Below are 24461 nucleotides of genomic sequence, written 5' to 3'. Positions count from 1 at the left end.
GCAGACACAGTAAACACAGTGAATCAACTTCATTCTTTTCTCCTCTGATCCAAATCTTACAGTCGTGTTGCGTGAAAATAAAATGTGTTGACAAGACAGTGACACTTCAACACAATAACTAGCTAACCATAACAGCTCAGAAATTAAATGTAGCCACCAAGATGTCAAGGCAGTCACATTATTCCTTTAGAGAAAAACACATTCAGATGTCCTGAGATATTGTTGTTTTCTTCAGTGCACTTAAAAAAATGAAAATAACTACTTTGCGGTTGTTAACTTATCCTATTAGACTGCCTGTCTTAAATTCGTCCAAAAAAGTGTTCTGTGAGATCACAAAAACATTGACCTTTGACCTCTGACCAAATTCTAATCGGTTCATGCTGACATGTGCCATAGTCTGAAATATAGATGTCAGATGTTTTATACGTCCATCTATAGTTTTTCCACTACCTTATACTGCTACTTTATTATCAGACTGGCTGAGGAAAAGCTTCGTCTCTCAGGGAGAAGAGGATGGTATCATGGTATGAGATGAAAAACTTGTACAGTATTTCCACAGTCTGACGTTTTGGGACTGAGAAAATGTATCTCCACTCCCCACGAATCAATTTAAAGTTTCAGTTTGTATGCCTCTGTGCCGGTGACAGTCACAGCCAGAGGCATTATGTTTTCAGGTCGTCCATCTGTCCCTCTTATTCTCATGAACGAGATATTTCAGGAACGCTTTGAGGATGAAGCCATGTTTGTGTTGACGACTGAAGTCTAATATTCGCTCTCTTTTAGTTCTGTTTTTAGTCTCTGCCAGCTCCTTGGGGGGAAATGTCTGGCTCTTTAGCAGCTAATTGCTCCTCTGTTCACCAGATAGTTGTTAACTTTGTCAATCTGCTGTTTGGTGCTGAGCAGATACAGTGAGAGTATCTGAGAGGATCAGAGCAGTGAGAGTGAATCTTACAGTAAAGAATGATTACTGCTGTTAATTAATTCATTTACGTTTAACATAACCATTGCATACAAAGGTCTACACACGTGAACACTCACTCTCTCACTTAAACATACATCCACAAACACACACATATAAAGACATAAATTCCTGTCAAAGTGAAAGATAGTCATGAAACCCTAGCAGAAGGCGTTTGTGGTTTATGTCCAATTAAACCCAAACACCACAGTAACATGGTAACGTACATAGAGGAGAAGAGTGGAGAAAAAGAGTAATGAAACAGCAAGAGGAGGGAGAGGGAGGAGGAGGAGGAAAAATATGGCACAGAACATGAAGAGAAAAGAGAGAGGGGAATACCACTCAGTGAGGGAAGAGACTCAAAGTGATGTCGTCATGCCATTTCACCAATATCATAATATTTTCTTTACGATACTGGGACATGCACTTAAAATGTCCTTCCTTTGCCTCTGGCTTTTGAAGTCTGAACTGTTGTGCTTTCTGGCAATTCAGACTTTTTTGCTTGGTGTGTTTTGAAAAGCAGAGACTCTACGGACTCATCTTAAACTGTACAGCACATAAAATTCAGGCCACAGATGATCAAAAAAGACTGAACTGTAGAGACAGGTGATGAAAACAGAGAGCGACACAATGCCGGACAGCACGACTTGTTTCTGTTGGCTGCTCGGATGCTCTCAGCTCCGGTGTCCAGCTGACGACGCTGTCAGCAGCCCGGTAGGAGAGACACTGCGTGCGGTAGGATTTCGTAACTGAGCTATGACCAAGATGCTGACTTTTACTTTATGTGACTGGGCGGAAATGAAAAATACAGATAAAGAGAAAATAAAGGTTTGAGGTCAGTGCGTGGGTTAGAAGCACAGACTCTGGGAGAAGCTCTGTAGGTGCCATTACTGTGTGAATGTCTCTTCATCATAGATTGGGCTTGGAGACTCAAAACCTTTTACAGAAAGCCTGTGTTACCAACTGAGAGTGTGAGTTTGAAAGATGCAGACAGCAACGGTCTAATAAAAGACACTAGAAGTTACATTCTGGAAATTAAAGGACTCTGTGTTTCTGTGTTTGACCCAGAGACCTAGACCTAGAGTCTAAAAGTGACGACATTTTATTATTGCACTGACATTTCTGCTGCACTGACTTTATAATTTGTCTTACAAGTCATGGAAGTGCAATAACAAATAACTGGAGAACCCCTTAAATCACTTTTTGGATTCGACTGTTGGGAAACTCTTAGTGTGTGGAGTGGAGTTCTTCTAGTTAACTGATGCTGCTTCAATCTGAACACAACCAAGAGGCTGAAAATCGGACAGAAATCTAACCACAAGGTCCATTTAGTAGCTGTTCTGAAGCTTTCAATCATATCACACAATTTACTTCAGGAGATGGAGTTTGCTGCTCTTAAACTGCTGCCTTCTTACCTTTGGTACAAAGCGATATTACAAGACGGGTCTTAACGTCAAACAGTTATTTCTTCACATTTTGTTGGTAACTGTAGTCCATTTTCAAATGTTTTAAACTAAAATATTTACATATCACCCCTTAAAACAGTAAATAAATTCTGATGAAAGCAGCAAATACGTGAAATTATTTCACAGTTTATCCCTTTATAACATCAAACCCCCAAATATTGGTATTGAGCTTTGAAAACCAAGATGTCTGGTGGCTAATGTGGTGGTGATCTAATGCATATGCAGCATGTAAGTTCTAATAAAAATCATCTGATGCCTTCACCCTCTGTGGGAAGATGTTACTGTAAATAAAACCATGTTGTGTAATCATTTACTACCTGGAAAGGCAGCAGATCAGAGTTTTGCAGCCCCCATCAAAAACGACTTCAGGCGACATTTCAAACAGCTTCTCGTGTTTCTTTATTATTAATGAAACAAGTAACATGTGTGGCATGAATAACGTGAGTCCCTGAGGAATTAAAGGCAAATGAACTGAATGAGAAGCGAAAACAGGATGAAAAGGAAAAAAAAAGGAGGCATGAGAAGAGCAGGGAACAGAACAGAGGAGGATAAACATGGATAGAGATGTAAAATTTTTCTTGGCTTAGGTGACTGTGTGCTAACAACAAACAAATGGACTGCGGAGCTAAAACTAATGACAGAGCTGAGTGGCTGAGTTTTCATTCTGGATGTAGGGTCTAAATTTAACCCACAATTGTTTCCAGGCTCAGGAGAAACGGCATCCCACCCACATGCGAAGCAGACACGAGATCAGAGGTCCCATTCGGTTCGAGTTGCCATCAATCAGCTCGGGCTGCGTCCCCTGCCAGCATTACATCATGACATACCTATTCTGATTTTACCAAGCCAGGGAAGTCATTCGGTACGCTGGCAGCGAGAGCTGTACCAAGTCGGGACTAATCAGCTCCGAACAGATTTGAGGAAGAACATTCAGAGTTGCTCAATACCCCGGGGTAGTAATCCCACAGTGTAAAATCACGTTTGCATGCTGGGGTCACTTGCATTCAATCCCACTGCAAACATGTATTGGCTCAGACGAACTGTTGTAAATGATCTTTTTGCAGAACTGAGATTCATTATACAAGGATTCAAGGGATTCATTATACAAAGAATTGAACTTCTCACGTTCTGCTGCTGTGCCTTCGTGTTTTTCACGCATTCTTACGAGTTTTCTTTCTTCTTGTCTTCTGAATTTCACATTACGCATATAGACGCACAAATCACAGCATGAGGAGGGTGAAAAAAAGTCGGATCATTGGTTTAGGAAAGTTGCAGAAAGGGTCAGATGTGGAGCCTGTTAATCCATCTAACCAGCGCCTATGGACAGAGTATAAAAGCAGCTTTACGGGGAGAAGACCATCCCAGGTCGACCCGTTACCAAGCAGAACATCATCACCTGTTATGAGGACACAAGTCCACAGCTTGATGAGGCTCTGCGTGTTTAAAGCAGGCCCGTAGAAAAACAGCATTAGCATTTCAGTAATTTGAAAATGACAAGACGTTTAGGTGTTTAACTTAGAGCAGAGCTAGAAGATCTGTACTTCTACTTAGCACCACTCAGAGCAGCAATCTGAACAGACATCCATTTCTCTTAGCTGACCTTCTATTATGGTGAGGTTCTTCAGGGCCATGGAGTGCTCCCAGTCCTTCAGACGGAGGTCCTCTGTGATCGTGTTGAGGATCTCCATCTCGTTCCTCAGCTGGGCCTCCGTGTGGACGTGGGTCACCCATAAACTGCTGGTGTCCTCTGTTATGTTGCTGATCTGGATCTGAGCGGCAGGAGCAGATCGTCAGTACACAGCAGTTAGACAGGAACAATACGAGTTCCTCATAATGAGTAGGACATTTTTATGTAAGATGTGATGAACCTGTAGGTCCTGTATCTTCAAGTTGTGGATACTGATGTCATTGGTGAAGGTGTGATTGACAGCTCCCACCGTCCAATTAACCTCTTCCAGTTTCTCTCTCAGCCCGCTCACCTTCACCGAGGCATCCCTGAAAGAGAGCAGAAACAAATAAAACTTGATCTTGTCGAATTTTTTTCAAGTCTTCATTGTGCTGCAAGAACACCTTGATGCTTTGGAAATGAGGAGTGTAATCTGAGTGCGTACCTGATCAGGACATCCTGGTCGCGGAGCCAGGTGGAGGCTCGTGCCACCTCTGCGCTCAAGCCCGTCAGGTTTCTGGTGGTGGAGCTGCTCAGAGAGGACAACCTGTCGTCCAGCTGCACCAGGTAGCCCTCTGACTGAAGAGAGTAAGCCTGGATGCTCCTCAGCTCCACCTCCACACCCTGCAAGGAGGAGGCCTGTTAGCATATTCTCCACTGCTGCCACTGCAGATTATTTACTGAAACTACAGAATGTATTTAAGACCAAAAACTGTTTTGATGGCATCATTTGACTATTTGGAGTCTTGAAAATGCTGAAAAAAAGTCAAAAAAAGTAAATAAATGCAGTCTCATCCATCAACAAATGCACTTATTACTCCTCAATAGTCCTAACCTTCACCATTACTGTCTTGTGTCATGTTTTAAAGATCAACACGATTGTGATGATCACCACAGTCAAACACATGTAACTGTCTTAAGTGGTCAACAAGGAACAGCTTATCTCAGGTCAGTGAACCAGTGCAACTGTTATTCTACTTCACATGTGCTTTGAGATTATTACTCCAAAACCATGAAAAACTACTTTTAAATTGTATGTATGTTACCAAGAACTTAAATACCTTTTAAAATCAGTTTCACCGTTTAGTCATTATCTGAGGCTTTTTTCAGTTCACTGTTTTGAGAAGGATTTATTTTGGTCATAAATTTAGTTTTGGCACTTTTGATAAGGGTTTTGCAGCCATGGTATTGTACATTCTAAATCTAAATTTATACCTGTGTAAATACACTATATTCTCATTATTTTCTGGGATTGATTTAAACTGAAGTGAGAACCATTTTTTCGCCATTCTCCCATTTTCCTTTCATGATAATTTCTTTATTATTACATCATATTGTCATAATTTTTTTAGTTTCCTGGGTGGTATTCCCCTCTCTCTTTTCTTTCAACCATGTATATTCACATGGAGATGCAATATGAATATACCACATAAACAAATGACAAAATAGCTATATTATATGCAGCAAACACAGCTGCAGATCATTTCTACTTCTAAATACACAAACCATCCCAACCACCCACCAGTGGGAAAAAAAAACATAATATACAGACATGTAGCGTCCCAGTATCATCACGTGCACGCACCAATGCTCCCATAATCTACACACACATGGATACATGATAATCTATAGCTGCACAGTGTTGTACCTTGATGAGGATCTCCAGCCTCTGCAGCCAGTCACTGTGGTTATGGAAGAGGTTCTCCAGTTTCCAGATGTTCTCCAGCAGGTCGGCCTGAGTGGACGCCTCACCGAGGGTCTGCTGGAGCAGCCGAGAGCGCTCCGACATCCGGGTCACGTTCTCCATCAGCACCTCCTGCCGCTGCGAAGAAACCTGGGAACGAGAGACTGGGGAGGGGAAGGAGAGAGAGGCAGAGTGAGAGATTTGTTCCGAGTGTTGATTCACTCATCCCCCTGCTACGGCAAAAGTCCCCAAATCGAGTATCGTTTACTATCAATCACTACTGTCAGCTTGGATCCAGCCGGCATTTTAACGCAGAGCAGATGTTGATTCAGTCGCCTGCATTAATTCTGAGTGTCTGTTCCTGCTAAACGTATTGTTTTGTTAAATCAAGACTTAAATATTTTTATTTTAGCACAAAATTAGTTTCCAGTGTTGGCTTAGAATGACGTCCTCTGTGCTGTAATGTCATATTGTGGAAATTCTGTCTTCATTTTGACTGATGTTGAAATTGGCCTCTTCATGTTGCCGTTCATCCAGTACCTGCAGGACAGAGAGTACGACCTATAGATTCCCAGTGATGAAATGTAACTTTACTGCCACTTTATACCAACTTATACTTCTACTCCACAGGAAAATATTGCACTATTTACTCTCACATTTATCTGACAGCTGGATTAAACCAATCTTTTTGGCTTGTAAGGTCACAATTCAGATGTCTATGAGTTGTTAGTAGTATTCAGATGGTTTCATTTAAACAACTGTTTGAAGCCAAAAAAGATAAATTAATGCAATATAAAAAGTAAAGCTTAAAGCCCAAATATCCCCAGATTTACCACTGGGCTAAAGTACTGAACTGAACTGTAGTTAAAACTTATAACGACATACTTAATCATATATATAGTCAATTTTATGCAGAAATGTGCAGAAATGTGCGACTGAATGCAGAACTTTTACACTGTTGTACTGCTACGTTTACTTAAAGGATTTGAGGATCTAATCTACCATTGCAGATTTATCTTTCCTCACCATTAAAGGTTATTAAAGTTTGATTTTGCTTCCAATCCTGAAATCTTGTTTTGATGTGCAACATGCTCATTCAGCCTTAAATCTAAATTAACCAGAGGATTCTGATGATGGATTGTAAATAAAAACTAAAAAAGGAGGAGGGACATGTTTTCCTTTAAGAAATTGTGGAGAGAGTTGGGGCAACATGATCTGAATTACACACGTGTTTATTTAGCTGTAACATCACATTTGCTGACAGTTAGCATACCGCCGATGAACCGCTCTCGTCTCGTTTTTGGCTGTGGCATTAAGGCCACTTTTTAAGTCTTTTCTCTGTTCTCGACCGTGCCTAATGAGAAAAAGCTCCTCTGTTTCATGTTATGTTGAGAGCATGTTGCATGGTAACGGCTCGATAGCCCGAGAGATATTTTGAAACCAGACCCTCAGCGTTACGCCATGACGACATCCCCTCTCTCTCTCTGTGGGACAGCAGGGACCAATGTGTGCAAAAAAAAAAAAAAAATGCAGATGGAGAAAAAAGGATTACTTGGGAAACGAGAGGAAGCAGATAATTCCCTCCACACATGCTCTTTGACACAGCGATGCCCCTAACAGCCGAATATTACACACTGCGAATGTTTCTGTTTCCACGTATCTAAGAGAGTGACAAAAGCGTGTGTGTTTGCGCGCTAGAGTCCATGCCAGAAAAGGTCTGCATGACCTCAGAGCGAGAAAAGTGCTGCAAAGCCACAGTGCTGCAAACAAACCATCTAAATTCCCGCTCATTATGTGTGTTAGGTTTATTCCTAATGACCTGAAAAACTAAATAAGCTGAAATCTCTCCACTACACAGGATGCTTAATTGCTAAATGATGGTCTGGCAGTGATGGTGTTTTTTCAGAAGAACACACACACACACACACACACACACACACACACACACACACACAAATTTAAGATCAACCAGAACCTGATAATACTGAGTTTATCCATACTGCTGTTTGAAGAGAGTAAAGAACAAGACCAAAGAGGCAGAGAAGGATAAGAAGACTGCGGTAGAGTAAAAAGATAAAGAAGATTATAAATGAAAAGGAGAAGAAAGGAGATTAACAACTCCACCTGAACAACTCACTCCATTTTTGTTTTGACTGCACTCCCTGCTCCGCGCTCACCAGGACTGGAAAACAACATGGAGAAAAGGCCAAAACAGTTGTTGTGCCTGAAATGTGAAGCTTAGTTTGCATAGCGACGTTCTCCTGATCAGTGAAATTGTCAAACAATGGCGACAATCAAGCGTTCATGTGATGGTGAGCGAGGCGTGATAAACATCCACATGTTTTCAGTCTTACTTTCTTAAAGCCTGTGCCTCATTTTCTCATGTTTTTGGGTGTAAATGATTGATAGGGATAAAAATCGTTGGAAATGGTGCAGTAATGAGCAAGAACAGTGTAGTCAGAATCACTGAACAGCTGCTGCAATGTAATCCAACAGGCAATTCTCCATGTCAGGGCTCATATTTCTACATAGACCTCTTTATTAAAGAGTAAGATCCTCTCCAACCAGAAACATCGCTCTGTATTGTTACCAGACTCCATTGACAAAAACAATAATTCTACCGAACAGAACAGGGGAGTTGCTGGATTACCACTGCCTCCATCAGTTAGTTTGTTTTGTGTTATTGTGTGACTTTCAGTGGTGGAAGAAGTGTACAGATCCTTTACATAATTTAAAGTAATACACATTGACCCAAACGGAATAACTGATTGAGGCAGTGGTATTTCAGCAGCTCCCTTGTTCTGCTTTGTCAAATTACTGTTTTTGTCAGTGGAGTCTCGTAGCAATATAAAACCATGTTTCTGGATGAACAAAAAGGATCTTACTCTTCAATAAAAAGGTCTATCTCTGTAGGAATCCTATCCATAATCTTGTCAGACACAAACAACAATCTGAGCCGGTCAGTGGCAAAAACAAGCACTTTAATGGACGTACTTTGGGGCAGACAAATGCCCAGTTGGATTACATTGCAGCAGTTTTTCCCAGTGACCAGGTACACTGTTCTTGCTCAAGACTGCACCAATTCTTAAGATGCTTGTCCATCATGCACACCCAAAAACAACAAATTAGTTTAGTTACCCTTTAATAGGTGGCAGTTTTTTGCAGAACATCATACCAGCAGGGACTTGACCACTCACAAAATACTGCAAGTGTTTCAAGGTTTTAGCTGAGACCTTAAAAAATGATAAAAGGGAAGAAGAACTGTGAGCAGCTGAAAAAAGGCAAAGGAAAGAAGACACTTTTCCGAAACCCTCTCTAAACCCCACATGATGAATTCAAAACATCCACGGTGGTCAGAGGAAAAAAAATTCTGGCTTTTTAACTTTGTTTCTGAAATGTTGACACTTGGGAAAGACACAATTTTCCCAACGGTGACAAATTATACATCAGCACCACAATTCTGTCAGATAATCTTGTAAGAATAATTTAAAAGTTACAGATGGAGCGGCGGCACAGACCTTAGTGTTAATATAATCCATGAACCACTTCCAAATTTTTTGAAATTTGTCAGAGGAGTCGCAGTGTGGTTTTGTGAGTTTAAGGTGCAGAATTACATTTCTCAACCACAGACTGTTTTGGGGCTGTGGGTTCTCACAGTTCAGAACAACTGTGCCCTATTAGAGCTCAGACATATAAACTCATAATCATATCTTGTTGCCAGGACACATCTGAGCAGATTTTTTCCACTGAGTGTCTCACTTTGTTTCCTCTGGTTTCACCGCCTCGAGGAATCATCCATCAGCATTAAGCATCGCTCTCCACTAATTGATGTCTGTTAAAATGCTGTTCTGTTAACATGGAGAGCTCTGTATATATAATCAACTAAACCACAGAGGTCACCGTCAGGTAACTGAATGGAGATAAAAGGCGTTTCTATTCACACTAACATTCCTGAAGCAGTAATAATTGATTTTTTGGCCACCTAGGGTGCAGCAGAACAAGCTGTGAACACAACTTATTACCTTCTAATTTTGTAATGGGGAATATATTGGCTAGCAGTTGCTTATCTAAACATTTAGCAGATATGGAGCAATGCTCTCACTGATTTGCAGTTTCACTTGTGGACATCTGATGAATGCAAGTCCAATATTAACTTGCCTTTTAGCTCAGTTTTTGGTCTCCACCAACACCTGAAGGAGATACCTTAATATCCTGCCAACAAAACAATGACTTCAAAGACGCTAAAACGCTCTGTCAAGTTAAGAGGACGCGGGAAGGAGCGACGTCTCTCACATTATACACAGTCACAACTCTACAGGTGCATCTACCTGTAAGAAGTTTAAGGTAGTCCAGCTTCTCGGACATCAGGATTTGCTAATTTTCTGTTTTATATCATTTGTTGGGCTTTAAACTGTTAATGAGACAAAACAAGCAATAGGAGAACTCAGATGAAGAAAATAACTGAAAGATGAACTGGTAATTTCAGTTATTGTTGGTTGCAACACAAGCCATTGATCAAGCTGCAGATAGTTTGAGCCATTCAACAAAGTTTAAATAACCAAAACGTACATTTAATGGATGCCAACATGCAGAGAGACAGTGTTGAAAGTTTATCTGTCAGTGTCGCAAATTTATAGTTTTATCCAAAATACCTCCTGGATCTCACTAGGAGAAACGCAACAAATATACACAAATCATCATTATTTTTTTTAACTTAGCGGGGAACAGATAAATATCCATTTAGCTGTAACTGTACCTCTCTCTCAGTCAGCAGCCTTTATAATGACAGACCGCTGTTGAGTTAGAGTTGGAAAAAGTCTTTCAGGTGAGTGTTTTGTGACTTGAGGCGAGGACAGTGAGAAATAGACTGAAAGATGAGCTTTATGCCTGACAAATCCATTTAAAACCTCTCAAAGCTCGGCTGTGTAAGATGGGAAAGTAATTTCTTGTCTGTTCCGTTCCCCTCCTATTCTTTCCTCTTGATTTCACACACATGCACAACAAATATAGACTCACACAGTGGCATGGCAGCAACATTCAAAACAGACTGGTCCCAAATTCACTGCTTCATGGTGTCTGGATTCTTCACTGGAGAAGAGGACACTTTATCCATTCATGTATCAAATGCTTTTAGCTGGGAGAGCAGGCCAGCACAACAGCTGGGCTTCTGTGTGTAATGAATGAATTCTGCATTTACTGGTTCGAGTCCTCACATTGTCTCTTTACACAGCGTGTAGCTGATTCACAACATTTGCAGCAATTTATCTTCATTTAACACGATTAGAATGAACTTTAGGAAAACAAACAACCCATAATCTAAAATGAGTATTGGTTTAAATTAATAAAAAGTCACTTACGGGACATGTTTTGGACACCTGGTCCAAAATGTCCAAACTCCAGGAGTTTGTTAAAAGAAAACAACAATTCGACTTTTCTGAAAGTAAATTTTGGACGTGCTTCTGTCTATATCTCCAGTTACACACAAGTAAACACACATACAGTATACACACCGATCAGCCACAACATTAAAACCACAGGTGAAATGAGTGACATTGATCATCTCAGTGCAATACATTGTTCTGCTGGGAAACACCGGGTCCTGACATTCATCTGGATCTTACTTTGACACCTAAACATTGTTGTAGACCAAGCACACCCCCCAGCAGGACAATGCTCCCACCACCAACTCCTAAGATCCCAGTCTGATCCAGTATCTGTGGGATGGGTTGGAGCAGGTCACATCCATGGAGGCCCCATCCACACCACAGGACACCCTCAGGGGTCCTGTGTCCATGCCCCAACAGGTCAGAGCTGTTTTAGCAATACGAGGGGGAACCTAAACAATATCTGACAGGTCCCACAGACACTGGATCCAAGGTTTCCCAGCAGAACATTGTGTTGAAACAAGATAATCAGTGTTATTCACTTCATCTGTCAGTAGTTTTAATGTTGAGTAGATGTTACAGTGTGAACCCCAGTTAAAATGGATGGTAAATAAGAAAGAGTGACGTACACAGGAGGACTGACGCGCACCATGAAGCCAGCAGTGTGGGTGTGTGGCCTTTCATGGACCACAGTGGTTGTGAGTGTTTTGACACGCATCATATGCTGTCAGTGTGTGCATTGCCCCTCAGAGATATGAGGCCGGGTTGTTTTTCTAGCAGTAAGCAGCAGCTATGGGACTCTGTTGTTTTGTCTGGGCTGAGGATGAAGAGACAAAAACCTCAAAACCCCGAGCAGCCCTTGACACACTCAAAGTTTCTAACGTCTGCTCCAAAATCTCTGTCTTTATATCTCTATATTCTGTGCCTCTCATCCATCGTATCGCAGGTCGATAAAATAATATTATTAATCCAACTTTAATGAAGAAAGAAGTGGTGTACTGCTTCTGAAATGCTTTATCTCTGTTTTAAATTCATCCAACTGGTAATTCTTGATAAACAGCACAGCTGAAGGGTCTGATTCTATCTTCCAAAAAAAAAGGTACAAAACAACAAATCTTTGTCCTGCTTGTTTGTGCATATGGATCATCCGGATGGTTGTGTATCACTGCACAATGACTATCTGTTTCTCTGTCGGATGTTTCCTCCTCTCTTCACCTCTGTCTCTCTCACGTTCACAAAGCACATACACAAACTTGTCTTGCTATTGTTAAGAGGACCTTCCACAATCCCCTGCCTATTCTAACCTGAACCTTTAAACTGAGTCTGACCACCAAAATAAACAGCTAAGGCCTTTTTCCGTCGCTAGAACAAAGTGAGCTAAAAAAGTCTGGTTCCCAACAATGTCATGTATGTGACTGACACACACACACACACACACACACACACACACACAGGCTGACTGGACAGTGTCATGGTCAGGACAGAGAGAGGAGACAGAGGGAGGTCTATCAGAGCTGCATTCCTCTGTGGGCAAAGCCAAAGACAACATGGTGCCTTCATTTATCGCTTTATCTACAGCCTCAGTCTGTGTGTGTGTGTGTGTGTGTGTTTGTGTGCTTTGTTACTATTTAGAAGTAGATAAACTTGTGTCCAGGCTGCTCTAAAAAGAGCTGTATCCCACAAACAATTTCCTCTCTCTGACATTTGAGATGTTTTTGTTGTCAAACGACCCACTACATCCAATAAATCAGTGTTCATAAAGCTGCCTGTATCAAAATTAAACACACAAACACCTTTTGTTTCCTGCCTTTGTGCCTTTGGTTTATTTGTTTTCTTTTTTGTTGTTTATCTGTACTTACTGACCATGTCAGGCCGTTCTGGGGAAATATCTAAATGGATCCGTTCTGGTTAAAATAACATCGGTCAAAATCAGATCCTTTCTGCAAGCAGCTTCTCACAAGACTGAGAGTGTGGATCCCTGTGTGGGTTTGTGATCGTTCTGTGTCTCTCAGCTGAGCTCTATCACTTTCAAACAAGAAATATTACCAGTCAGAGGCTCTTACCCAGGGGGACTCTAACCTCTCTGGCTCCTGGGCCTGTGCCTGGTAGTCCTGCTCCATAATCCATCTGTGCAAATGTCGGCGGCAGATCGCATCAGCTGTTGCTAACTGATTAATTCGGAGAGTAACTTGATGACAGGCGTAAATGAAACTTGTCTGGTTAAAGTGCTCTCTGAAAGCTGGTGTCTGCGCTCAGCCAAAGATCTTTTGTGAGGTAAGACGCATCACTCTGCAGTACAATCAGAGCAGGACCAAGTGTTTCTGACTTGTAGCTGATCAAATTATATCAGTTTCAGGAATGGCATTTTCCCAGTTAAAGTTTCCATCATAACATATTTATAATTTAAGCTTAGAAACTGAATGTTTTTAATCAGAAGCTCCAATATTTGGATCATGCACCCTGTGAAAAATAAGGTACGTGAGATTAAGTCTTCCACACTTGTTATTTCAATAAATATTTAATGTCAGGGACAAATTTAAGGAACATTAAATATTAGGAAGTACCAGATGTGACTCAGTAATTGTGCATACCCGACATTAAAGGACTTGGATTGGGATTGGGGCCAAAAAAAAAACTTGATTGGGACATACTGAAGTTAGTTTGTATGTATTTATATAGACAATAAAGTGACTGCCAGCAATAGCCACACCATCATATTTCACTGTTTTAATGATGTGTTTTTAACTTTACATTGTCCTGCGTCATCATTTCCATCCACATTATATTTAATAATAGCCATGTGCTTTCTTTTCATCCTATGTTTCTCTGCTGTATCTTATTATTTTCTGCAGTTATGACTTGATTTCCCGTGAGGATGATCAAAGTTTCATTAGTATAATCTAATTAAATAGGTATTTATGTGCCAGGGGTCTGTACATGTTTCAGGTTCCAGTTTTAATTGTTCTCTATTAATTAGTTGGACAGGACAGGAAATGATGTATGGGCTGCTGGTGCAAGCAAATAGCTTTACTCTTAACTTTGTCTGTGTCTCTAAACTGCAGGCCTTTCATCGTCCGTTCCTGGGTTCTGTTAAAAGTGCTGTACAAGTCAAATGTCCTGCAGAGCTCTGCCTTCTGGCCCTGCACCCATGGTTACTAATCTCCCTGTTTAGCTCTCTCACAGGCTTTTTAATAAAGTTACTTAATAGGAAGCATTTGTCTCTGTCTGTGTGTGTTACCAAGAAAGGAGTTGTGGTACGAAAGCAGCTTAAAAGGACCCTGCCATTACAAACAAAATTAGAGAACGCCTGAAATGACTCCTAGTTTGTCAAGTTTATTTGTACAGCCCAACATCACAAACTATCACATCTCAACTGGCTTTACAGGCTGATATTAGCAGTGACTCCCAATAAATCCAAAGCTACATGCATATACGCTGCACAGATGACTGGAGGTGTAAAACACAAATTATATTTTCTGTTCCACATGGCTGCAAGGGTTTGTTTTAATCTCATCATCTGCTCACATCTGTGAGTGTCTGGATCTGCTCATGTGTGGATCACGTCTGCAGAATATAATGACAATAATAAATGATAATTTATTCTCAAAATATTATGATGAATATTATAATATTGCTTGTAAAATTATGACCTTATAGAAAACTTCTCTAAGTATCGCGCTTAAATATGACCTTTCTCTCAAATTATTACAACTTTTTTTCTCAACGTATTGGTTTTTTTCTCAAGATCGTGTGCCTTCTTTTTTTTCCAAATACCTTTTTATAGAAATATTCAGACGTTTCAACAAACTTTTTCCAATTTTTTCTGCATAACTTTGTTCACACTGCCAGTAACTATCAGTGTAAGATGTTTGGTTTCTTTCTCGCTTAAAACCACCAACAGCAACAACCACCAATACAAAGAGATATACTGTAATACTGTTTGGACTCTCCTCAAGCTGACTGTTGATGTATATCCAGCACAACCACCACAGTAAACAAACTGAAGGAGGCCATATATCAAACAATATGATTGTTGTTGTTTATTTTGTGGCGGTGTTTATCGTATTGTAATCTTACCAGTCACGAAACATTGTGTCAAGCTGCATTGTTGCATTGAACTGGGCACAAATGTACCTACATTTTTATTGACTATTAATTTTGTTACACAAAAACAGCTTTTCATTTTAAAGACCTGTTTTCCTGTTGTGTGTTTCTTATACTTTACACAAAGGCTGAATGGTGCGGTTGCGGTTGCGGTATCAATCCCACTGCAGCTGATGAGGGAGGACCACCTAAAAAAGAGCTATTCAGAGACCACACTCAACTCTGATTGGTCTGTTCGAGCTGCTCTGTGTGTGGCAGCATTTGAAAAGAGGCCAATTTGATTCTTTTGTAATTTCAATAAAATACAATAAAAATCAAAGCGAACGTTGACCTCGCCTGTTGCTCACAATAAGAATGAGAGAATGTAAACATGATTACTTTGATTATATACGTCCATCCATCCTTCATCTTGTCTTATAACAACTATAAATCAACTCCTTGTGCAAGTCATGGTATAACCACTGAGACACCTCAATGGAGACACATAATTTGAAAAAAAAAAAAAACACAGTTTGCTCACAGGTCTTTCATCACTGGACCTCCACGAAGGAGTCAGACATGTTTGATAGATTTGTGACAAAACTTCAGAGCCTCTACCGCCCTCCTCCTCTTGATGTTGACCTTCCCACCTTCACACAGACATTCATCTTAAAAGGAAATTAATCTGATAACTGACCGATATGGAGAAGGTGTTGACTTGACCTTAACCAGAACATCTTGTTGGAATCAAGCTTTGGGAAACTCGTCACGATCCCTCAGTTATCCAACCCAAACACAGTAACAATAAAAAGCCAGAACAAACAGTGTGTTCCCCTGTGTTGAGTCTGATCTGGTGAGAACCTGGAATGACCCTTCAGAGCAAAGCAGGATTCAGGTGTTTAAACTGAGAGAAGGGAGGCATTTTTAGTCTCTAAACAAGACTAATTAAACTGATAACATGTTGATTACGGTCAGCGGATCGCAACCTTTTGGGGTTGTGACCCCATCAAATGAAATAATATCCAGTCATGACGCCTCTTGTGGTAGCTCAGGCGGACACAAAAGTCATTTCATGGTCACATGTTCCATATACACTCCAATCATGTATGTCCACTCCCTATCTCTCACGGTGGGTGGTCCATATAAACATTTCATTCAATCTGCATACAACAATTCTGAGTCCTAGCTATTGCATTGCTGCCGTTTTTCAGAACCTTAACTCCCCAGACTCCTCCTGTATTAGCACTCACTTGTTCTTGCATAATGAATGTACGTTAGTACGTCTTTGTGATGCATAAGCTGAAACGTCAACATCTGCAGACAGATAGAAACATATAATTCAGTGCAGGGTCTATAATTGACCAGGCAGAGATGAAAGTGATCTGACGTGAGGGGAGGATGAGAAAAATAGCAACCTGGAAAAATATTAAAAACAGCTGGTTCTCAGTTAAAAATAGACAATTTACCATGTGTTGTAATGAACAGACATCAGCTCTGTCACAGTTTGATGGCAACCATTTTTCAATATCCCTTTAATAATAAAAAAAAACATCAGATGTGGACATCACATCTGTCACAATAATGTTTTGTATGTGTTTGTGTGAAAGTGAGAGAAACCGCGAGAGACGAGCCACCTTCAACCAGACAGAAACTGACCAACATCCCACTTGACTTTGAGGGGAAGCCAGCAGCAGGAAGGAGGGAAGGAAATAAAGAAGAAAGAGGCTTTTTGTGAACTGCAGACCTGAATCTCTTCCAGCAGTGAATCAGAATGAAATTACAGGATCCTGACGTGCTTTCTTTGAAATTACATCAAAAGGAAGCCATTAGGTGATTTTAAGTGGATGACTACAAAAGGTTAGATTCATATCCACAGTCCAGCTCAATTACCACCAACTGGTTTTAGAATAAAATGTGTGTGAGATAAAGATCAAATTGGATTATTGCAGCAGCAAATAAGCAAGTGATAAGGAAAAGGAAGAACAAAACCAAGAAGAGGACAAATGAGGCATAACAAGGGAGGGGCAGTTTGGCTAAAATCTATATTACAATGTTAATGAGATTATTTTTAATTCAGTAAATGTTATATTAATATTATTAATATATAATATTATTATATTAATAATAAAAACTGATGTTCAATACAACACAGTGTGTTCATCAGTTATGTATTATAACCCTAAAAACCCTAATAACTTACATTTTGCTTGGAATCATTAAAACTGGCAAAGACACAAGGATATCGTCATGACCCAAAGATCAACGTATAATAATAATAATAATCAGTCATGTAATCAGTGGTGCATGTGTTTCTTTTTGATGAAAAGTACTTGAAGTTTGCTGGAAAAGTTTCTAAAAGTCTCTGTAATCATGTGCTGATTTGCATGTGTGACATTAGGGTTAGTGTGAGACATTATCATTTGTTTGGAGTCATGTGTCTGACTGATAACTTTACATTTTACATTTACTCCTTTTAGCTCCATTTTGGTTTCTACCAAGTCCTATAGGAAAATATCTGGCTCTTTAAAGCAGAATTACGCAACTGTTACCTTAAAATAGCAGCTTCAGAATAATTTTGATGGTACACTGACTTGTAATATGGAGAATGGAGTCTCTCTGTCATTCCCATTCTGCACCCTGAACGCTTGTGATAGTCACTGAGTGATAGTCAGCAGCTTAAACTGCTGGAACCAAGCCCAGCAAGCTTAAGAGTAATGCTGAACTGTAGATCAGTTAGATAGACTTAGAAGTCGTTAAAACCAGAGTTCATCTCTGATATCCAGCCAGGAAACTCTGAAAATATCAAGATCATGGGTAGTTCGTACACTGTCAGCCATACTTCAGTTCAGTGAGTGGGACTACGCAGCTGTCACTTCACCTGCAAAATTCTCCACTTTGGTTCCCAGCTGGTCACTAATGTGGTTAGTTGTGTGATGCTGAGAAGGTGCAGCAAACTGGGAAACAGCTCCCTGTGGCTGGGAACAAGGCTGACAGACTGGAAAGTCAAAACAATGAGCTGAAAGATGCTAAAACACTCTACAGAGATGAGGGGTGGGTGATAATGCTCTGTGGTTTTGTCACCACAAACAACACCTTTCAAATTACATGTAGTCAATTGATTCACTGTTAATGGCTGCCCAGCCCAGGGCACAACCCAGTTTACCATTTCAACACAATAAATGGAAACACGCATCATATCAGATTAACCTCACAGAAGGCAGGAAATGTCACAGCTAATTTATCAGTGATTGTGTTTGTGCTTCTTGCTCAAACCTGCATCAGTCCTTTGTTTGTGTTGAATCTGAACCAGCTCTGAAGAAACAGGACTGCAATCAACCGCAGTCGACCACCACAATAAAACAATCACACCACATACCGGAAACTACAATACACAAACTACATCCCACAACAGACACGACGACACACACTCTCCAGCAAATAGCTCCACCGGTCCAGCTGCAGCAAAAGATGTGACTGATCGTTTAGTGGTGATTGTTTGTTTTTACTGCCGGGCCTGTACTGGGAACCAGAGGGTGAAAAGATAAATAGGGATGACTGGAAAAATAAAGTATCTTATCTGTTGTACTCAGGCTTTGGATTTAGTATTATCAAGGCCAATCTGCTTGTCTCAACACAGAACATCCAAACCAAACAGCTAATTATTCAAGAAAGGGTTTAAAACTACACTTGCTATTTATATCAACAGTGAATCAAATGACTGTGATAATGTTATGGGAGAATTGTTGAGCCTTTTAGCCTCTTTTAGCTTATTGTTTTGGTTTTATGTGGACACATTTACTTTATGGATTCTTCAGACATTTTGAATAAATACCACCCACTCTGTGCTAAACAGATGAATTAGCAGCTAGCCCTTGAAGAAAGGTCAACACATAGTAGCTAAAGAGACTTCTTCAGGAGGTGGTGGAGACCAAAACAGAGGTAAAAGTTAAGAGAGTGTTGGACTTACATTCATCAGGTGAAAATAAACACAACTCCAGATGGATTTTAAGTGTTAAACAGGCTATTGTTTGCCGTCACAAGTTTTTCAGCCTCAAGAATGGCCACAGTATCAGTGAATGCAGATCAAATAGTTCAAAGTCCAGACTAAAGCTATTAATTTAGGGAAAAATATTTAGCTTTTTGTCACACCTGCATTGTTTGTTGTCTGCAGGAAATCTGCTGGACTGCTTTACACCACAAAACAGCGAGAGGGCGCTGCTCTTCCAGCTTTTAGAGAACTTTAGATGATAAGAGCAGTGAAAAAGTTACTGTCAACATGTTTATCCTCTTCAATAAATATAAAAACACCAGAGAGGCGGAGGGCGTAACAGAAAGAAGACATGTTTTATGGGAAATGTGGTCTTAATTGTGGTAAACCACTGGCATCACATACAGTCTTGTGATCATCTCGAATATGATCTCATTTGTTTGCAACACGTGCTACAATTAATTCAACAGTGATTTATTGATGTTTAACATTCTTCTCTAAAATATGGCGACATCTGAAGGAAACTGACTGAAACTATTTTATTGTCTTTCACTAGAAATGGTTTGATCATCACACATAAACTACATGTTTGGTCCTGGGTTTGGTCCTGGGTCACAAACCCACGCTCGTACCCGTGCACGCAACCGATTCAAAGGCCTACACGACACCTGGCTGTGCAGCTGTGGCTACATACTTATCATTGCTAAACCACAGATTTATATTAGATGCTCTAAGAATATATTTGTGAAACAGAAACTTGTTGACTTCCAGTTTAAACTGGAGATTCGATTTGCAGATGCCATAGCTGAAGAAGTGTATTTTTGTGGGGTTTCTTTTGTTTATTTGTTCGTTTTATGGAAGGTTAAATACAACAACGTCTCTACGCTCTGCAGCCATGTTGAAGTGTTTTTTCAGGGGGAGGTTGTGTGTTTGGTTGTGTGAGTTCAGCCAGCTGTAGCTCAGCAGCAGGAATGCCAAAATGAAGTGACAGCGGTGGCGGCTGTGGGGTTTGTTTGATTTCTAAGCGTGGACCGTGTCTGATGTGGCAGACATCAAAGTGAGGCTCGTGCTGTGAAAGGCTGAATGACTTAACAAGTGTGTGTATCACTCTGTGTGTGTGTGTACACAATGGAAGTACCTGTTTTCTGCCTCCTGTTGAGGTGGCTGTGTCTTTCCTGGATTGATGTTAAATGATAAATGAACTGAAAAGCTGACTGAACTGTAGTTTTAACACTGATATTATTAAATTAAATATTATGCTGACCTCTGTACTTCCCCCTTGACTTGCTATCTTAATCATATACTGATATATTGACGTATTTTACAACTCAGAGAAGAACTCTGTTGCCTGCTGCATGCACCAAAACTGCAGGATTTTACCACCCAACTCAAGTGGTTTACAGCTGCTATAAATTACACATAACTGAAACATGAACATACACAAAGCAGTTCAAATGGCTTCATTTCACAGGCCATTTCAGTCATGAAATCTTACATGTTTTTGCCCTGATTGAAAAACAAGAGTTGGGGGTAAATTTGACATTGCAACATTGCATAGATTTGATGCTTGTAAGACTCAACTATTTACAGGCAAAAACCCAACTTTAGAGGGAAATAAAACCAGAGGAAAAAAACTGGGAACAGTTAAAAAGTTAAAGAAAAAACACATTTTCAGGCATCAAGGATACACAAAGGGGGAGGAGGAGTCAATGTTCAGAAGAAAACTCCACAAAGCAGCTTTTAAGGTGGCAATAATACGTAATATTCACAGCTAAATCTGCACATTGATTCATTTCCTATTGGTGCACAATGGTGGAGGACAATATTTACTGCATGCATGAGATGCACTTGATGTTCGATCACTATTTTGATCTGCTTGCTGTGTTGTCAACTATCATTCAACAACACAGTAGCAAAGTCAACTTTTGTATTAATTTAAATGTCGTGGATTATGACTTTAAATTGCTTTGTAATGGTTTCCCTCTTCCTCCTCTGTTCCAAGTTGTCATCTAACCAAACACAGTTAGACACTAACAGCCTCCCAGCACCGAGACGCCAGCTCTCATAATTTCATTTTGTGTACTTCTTTGGACTTCACTGAGCTCCAGCGCCAAAATTAGCTAGATCAACCCCCACCCCCCCACGATGTGTGTGTCAGACTTGAGCACAGCCTGCCCAGAGTCTTTGGAATCTGTTGCTGCTCAATTAGTCTGCTAATAAAAGAGGGGAAAAAAAGACATTTTGAGGACTAATTTGGGCGCCTGCTATCATGCTCTCGAAATTCCTGGAGCTTGAACCTCCCCTCTGCTGCAGATTTATAAAATCACTGTAGCTGTTTATGGAGAGCTGCATCAGTGAGGCCTGCTGCTTTTATTTGTGTTGGAGTTAATTACACACTGCAGTCAGACGCTTTATTGCATCTCATGACATTATTTGGCTCGCAGCTGAACTGAATGTGTGAAGTTCTGCATGTTTACAGCATATTCTTTGAGGGTTTTTCAAGCAGGGGTGTCAGCGGGGTGTGATAAGGTGCTGCACGTGTTGTTTTCATTACAACAAAAGAAAGCGATGATTGACTCAACGGCAAGAAATTTAGCTAAACATTATGCAAATTCAGTCAAGGAGCATTCAGTACCAATACTCCATGTAAACATGTTAACTTGTCAATGTGTAAGTAGTTTATCTAACTCACAAAAGCATAAAATATTGGCATTTTACTTTAAAGGTAAATGATGCTGATGCCAAATCTCTGGTTTTAAAACAACCTGTTTAAAAATAATAGTGAGTTGTTGAGGAATAACCAAAGCACCCACATTTCCAGGCAATCAATCCAAACCTAGGAAACAAACAAAGACTTATACGTACAGTATCTTCTTACAAAATCGCAATCCAGCCAACAGTTGCTGAAATTTCAGTCTGCATTGTTTTTTCCAAAGTTGTGAAGCAGCGGAATATAAACAGAAGTATTTTAGCCGCAGAAATAAAATGTCAGTTAAAGTTCTGCTGGAGTCAAGAATGTGAAAGATCCACATCCTTGTCAAATAGTGTTTAAGAGATTTATCCATAAATAATTTGGTGGGTTGTTGTTGCTCTGTAATGTCAGTAACATTGGCTATGTTTCATGCTGAGGATGAGACCAGGAAACCAAGAAACCAAGGAATCTGCTGTACTTGGTAAAATCATAATGCACCTATTAATGGTTTTGCAACCACACAACCACGATGACACCACTTGGTAACTAGTACTGCAAAATTTGTCTTATTGACTGCAAAGAATTTCTGCCTCAAGACAACATAAAAATTCTTTGCAACACTGAGAAAACAGAGAGAAACGGACAGAGAGAGAGGGAGGAGGAGGTCTGGTCCAATTAGCCTTGACATGTTAATGACCTGCGTTTGACTGCATGAATGAGGCTGTCTGCTGACTTTTGGGACTCCTCTTGTGGAAGAATGAAGGGGCTGACTTTTCTCTGTATCTTTCTGTGTGTGTGTGTGTGTGTGTGTGTGCGCGCCCACTCCTCTTATGATGAACTCCTATTGGGAATGCTGGACCTTCTCCAGACTCTTTTCTTCAGAGAGGACCACGGCCACAGTGCAGAAACTCATTACAGAGGGCTTTATGCTCTCAGAGTCAATTTGGGGGCCCTGGGACAGCGTGTACATGTGACATACTTGTCTTAATGTGTGTGTGTATCGTCTGTACATCTGTGCATGTGTGTGTACATCATGTTTTTGTGGGTTTGCATGCCTAAATTTCTGCAACTCTCTGAGTATGTGTGTGCAAATATGTCTGTGTGATCTTGTATCTGTGGGATTGTGGTGTCTTTTAATGTTGTCTGTGTATATGTCAGTATCTGGATGTGTGCATCTTTGTTTGTGCTCATATTTATCTGCATGTTTTTTGACAGTGATTGTGTTTATTATATGTGTGTGTATATGGATGTGTGTTTCCTTGGGTTTCTTTGCATTGATGATATATAAGATTGCCTTTATGAGTGTCCTATGTGTGTCTCTCTTTCAACATGTGAGTATGTGAAGTTTTATGTGTGCGTTTCTGTGTCTCTGCGTGTATATAGACATGAATAAGTAAATGTGTAAGTGTGTGTAAGTGTGTGTCTCCTTTGGCACGTGCTCACAGCTTGTGATGAAGGATAAACTCTCCTGTAGGTGATGTGTGTTTAGAGGAAGGAATTTCTTACTCTGTGTCGAGTATAAACACACCCAGATCAGAAACACCTCATCTTCAGCAGCCAAAATGCAGATTATTTTCACAAGGGTGTGGTCTAAGACCTTTAAAGTTTCTCTTTAAAGAAATTAGGAGTGGCACTTTCTGGTGTCAGATTTACCATCTTAAAGTTTTCCTACCAGCACAAACTTAACCAGACACATATGGTCTTCGTTCAAGACAGGTTTTTATTTTGTATCATGTTGTGAGAGAGGGTGTGCTTTCTTAAATAACCTCAGAGGAGCTAAAGTAATCTAAAGCTTGTGGTTGTGGTATAGTTAGCCTGTCTTTGTTTTTCTAATGGTCAAGTATGTCGATGTCCTCTGCTTCACCAGTGTCCCACAGACCCAATTTGTTTCTGTGGGGTATGGGGGCTGTATGCTCCTCAGCAAAACATTTCCTGTAGGGCTGGACCAAAAAAAGCTAAAGCAAAAAAAGACACAAGTGAAACTTTGATCCACAGCCCAAAACTGATGTTCAGATTAGGATTAAGTTTTCTCCATCTGCTCTGGCTGCCTTGGCCACAGATTCTGCAAGAATTAGCATCAAGAGAATTTAACTGATCTAGACAGAAGTGAAGGCTTAAAGTATTCAGCAGCTTCTCAATATCAGTGCCAGCTTGCACTGCAGCAATGATCAGATATTCACACTTACATTAACAGTCAATGCAGTGTAAATGCAGTGACTTGGGTGTAATCTTTCCTGGTTTGTTGGGCACCATCAAAACTTTGGAACTAAAAATATTCAGAAGAATCAGACTCTTCCTACCAAATAAATTGATCATACAAAGTTAACTTTGCTGGGTAGTTTGACTAATGTGCTTCTTCTCTTGCTAATTTTTGCTGATAATTAGCTCACTGCTCAATTAAAAGGTTTAAAAACAATTTTAAGGTTTAAAGTTTAGCCAAATCAATCAGAATATCTCAGCCTCCTGGTTCTCCTGCCCTCACTATGTATGTGCACAGGTGATGTTGCTGCACTACCATTTCTCTTCATTGATCTGCCTGT

The 24461-nt window shown here is 40.3% G+C and overlaps 1 protein-coding gene across 2 annotated transcripts in view; it reads right to left on the bottom strand.

Moving 5' to 3' along the window:
• Nucleotides 1-24461, bottom strand: part of scara5 (scavenger receptor class A, member 5 (putative)) — a 73797-nt gene that overhangs the window by 32236 nt on the left and 17100 nt on the right. For both annotated transcript variants that reach the window (XM_018688322.2, XM_018688323.2), the window contains 4 exons: nucleotides 5739-5938; nucleotides 4536-4714; nucleotides 4293-4419; nucleotides 4025-4193 (listed from right to left, as the gene is read on the bottom strand). In XM_018688322.2, the coding sequence (XP_018543838.1) occupies nucleotides 4025-4193; nucleotides 4293-4419; nucleotides 4536-4714; nucleotides 5739-5938 (675 nt within the window). The remainder of the gene's footprint in view (nucleotides 1-4024; nucleotides 4194-4292; nucleotides 4420-4535; nucleotides 4715-5738; nucleotides 5939-24461) is intronic.

The sequence above is a fragment of the Lates calcarifer genome, linkage group LG7_1, assembly GCF_001640805.2.
Source record: "Lates calcarifer isolate ASB-BC8 linkage group LG7_1, TLL_Latcal_v3, whole genome shotgun sequence".
In the NCBI taxonomy this organism is placed as follows: domain Eukaryota; kingdom Metazoa; phylum Chordata; class Actinopteri; family Centropomidae; genus Lates; species Lates calcarifer.
Note: the sequence above shows the minus strand (reverse complement) of the source record. Positions and strands in the feature narration are given on the sequence as shown.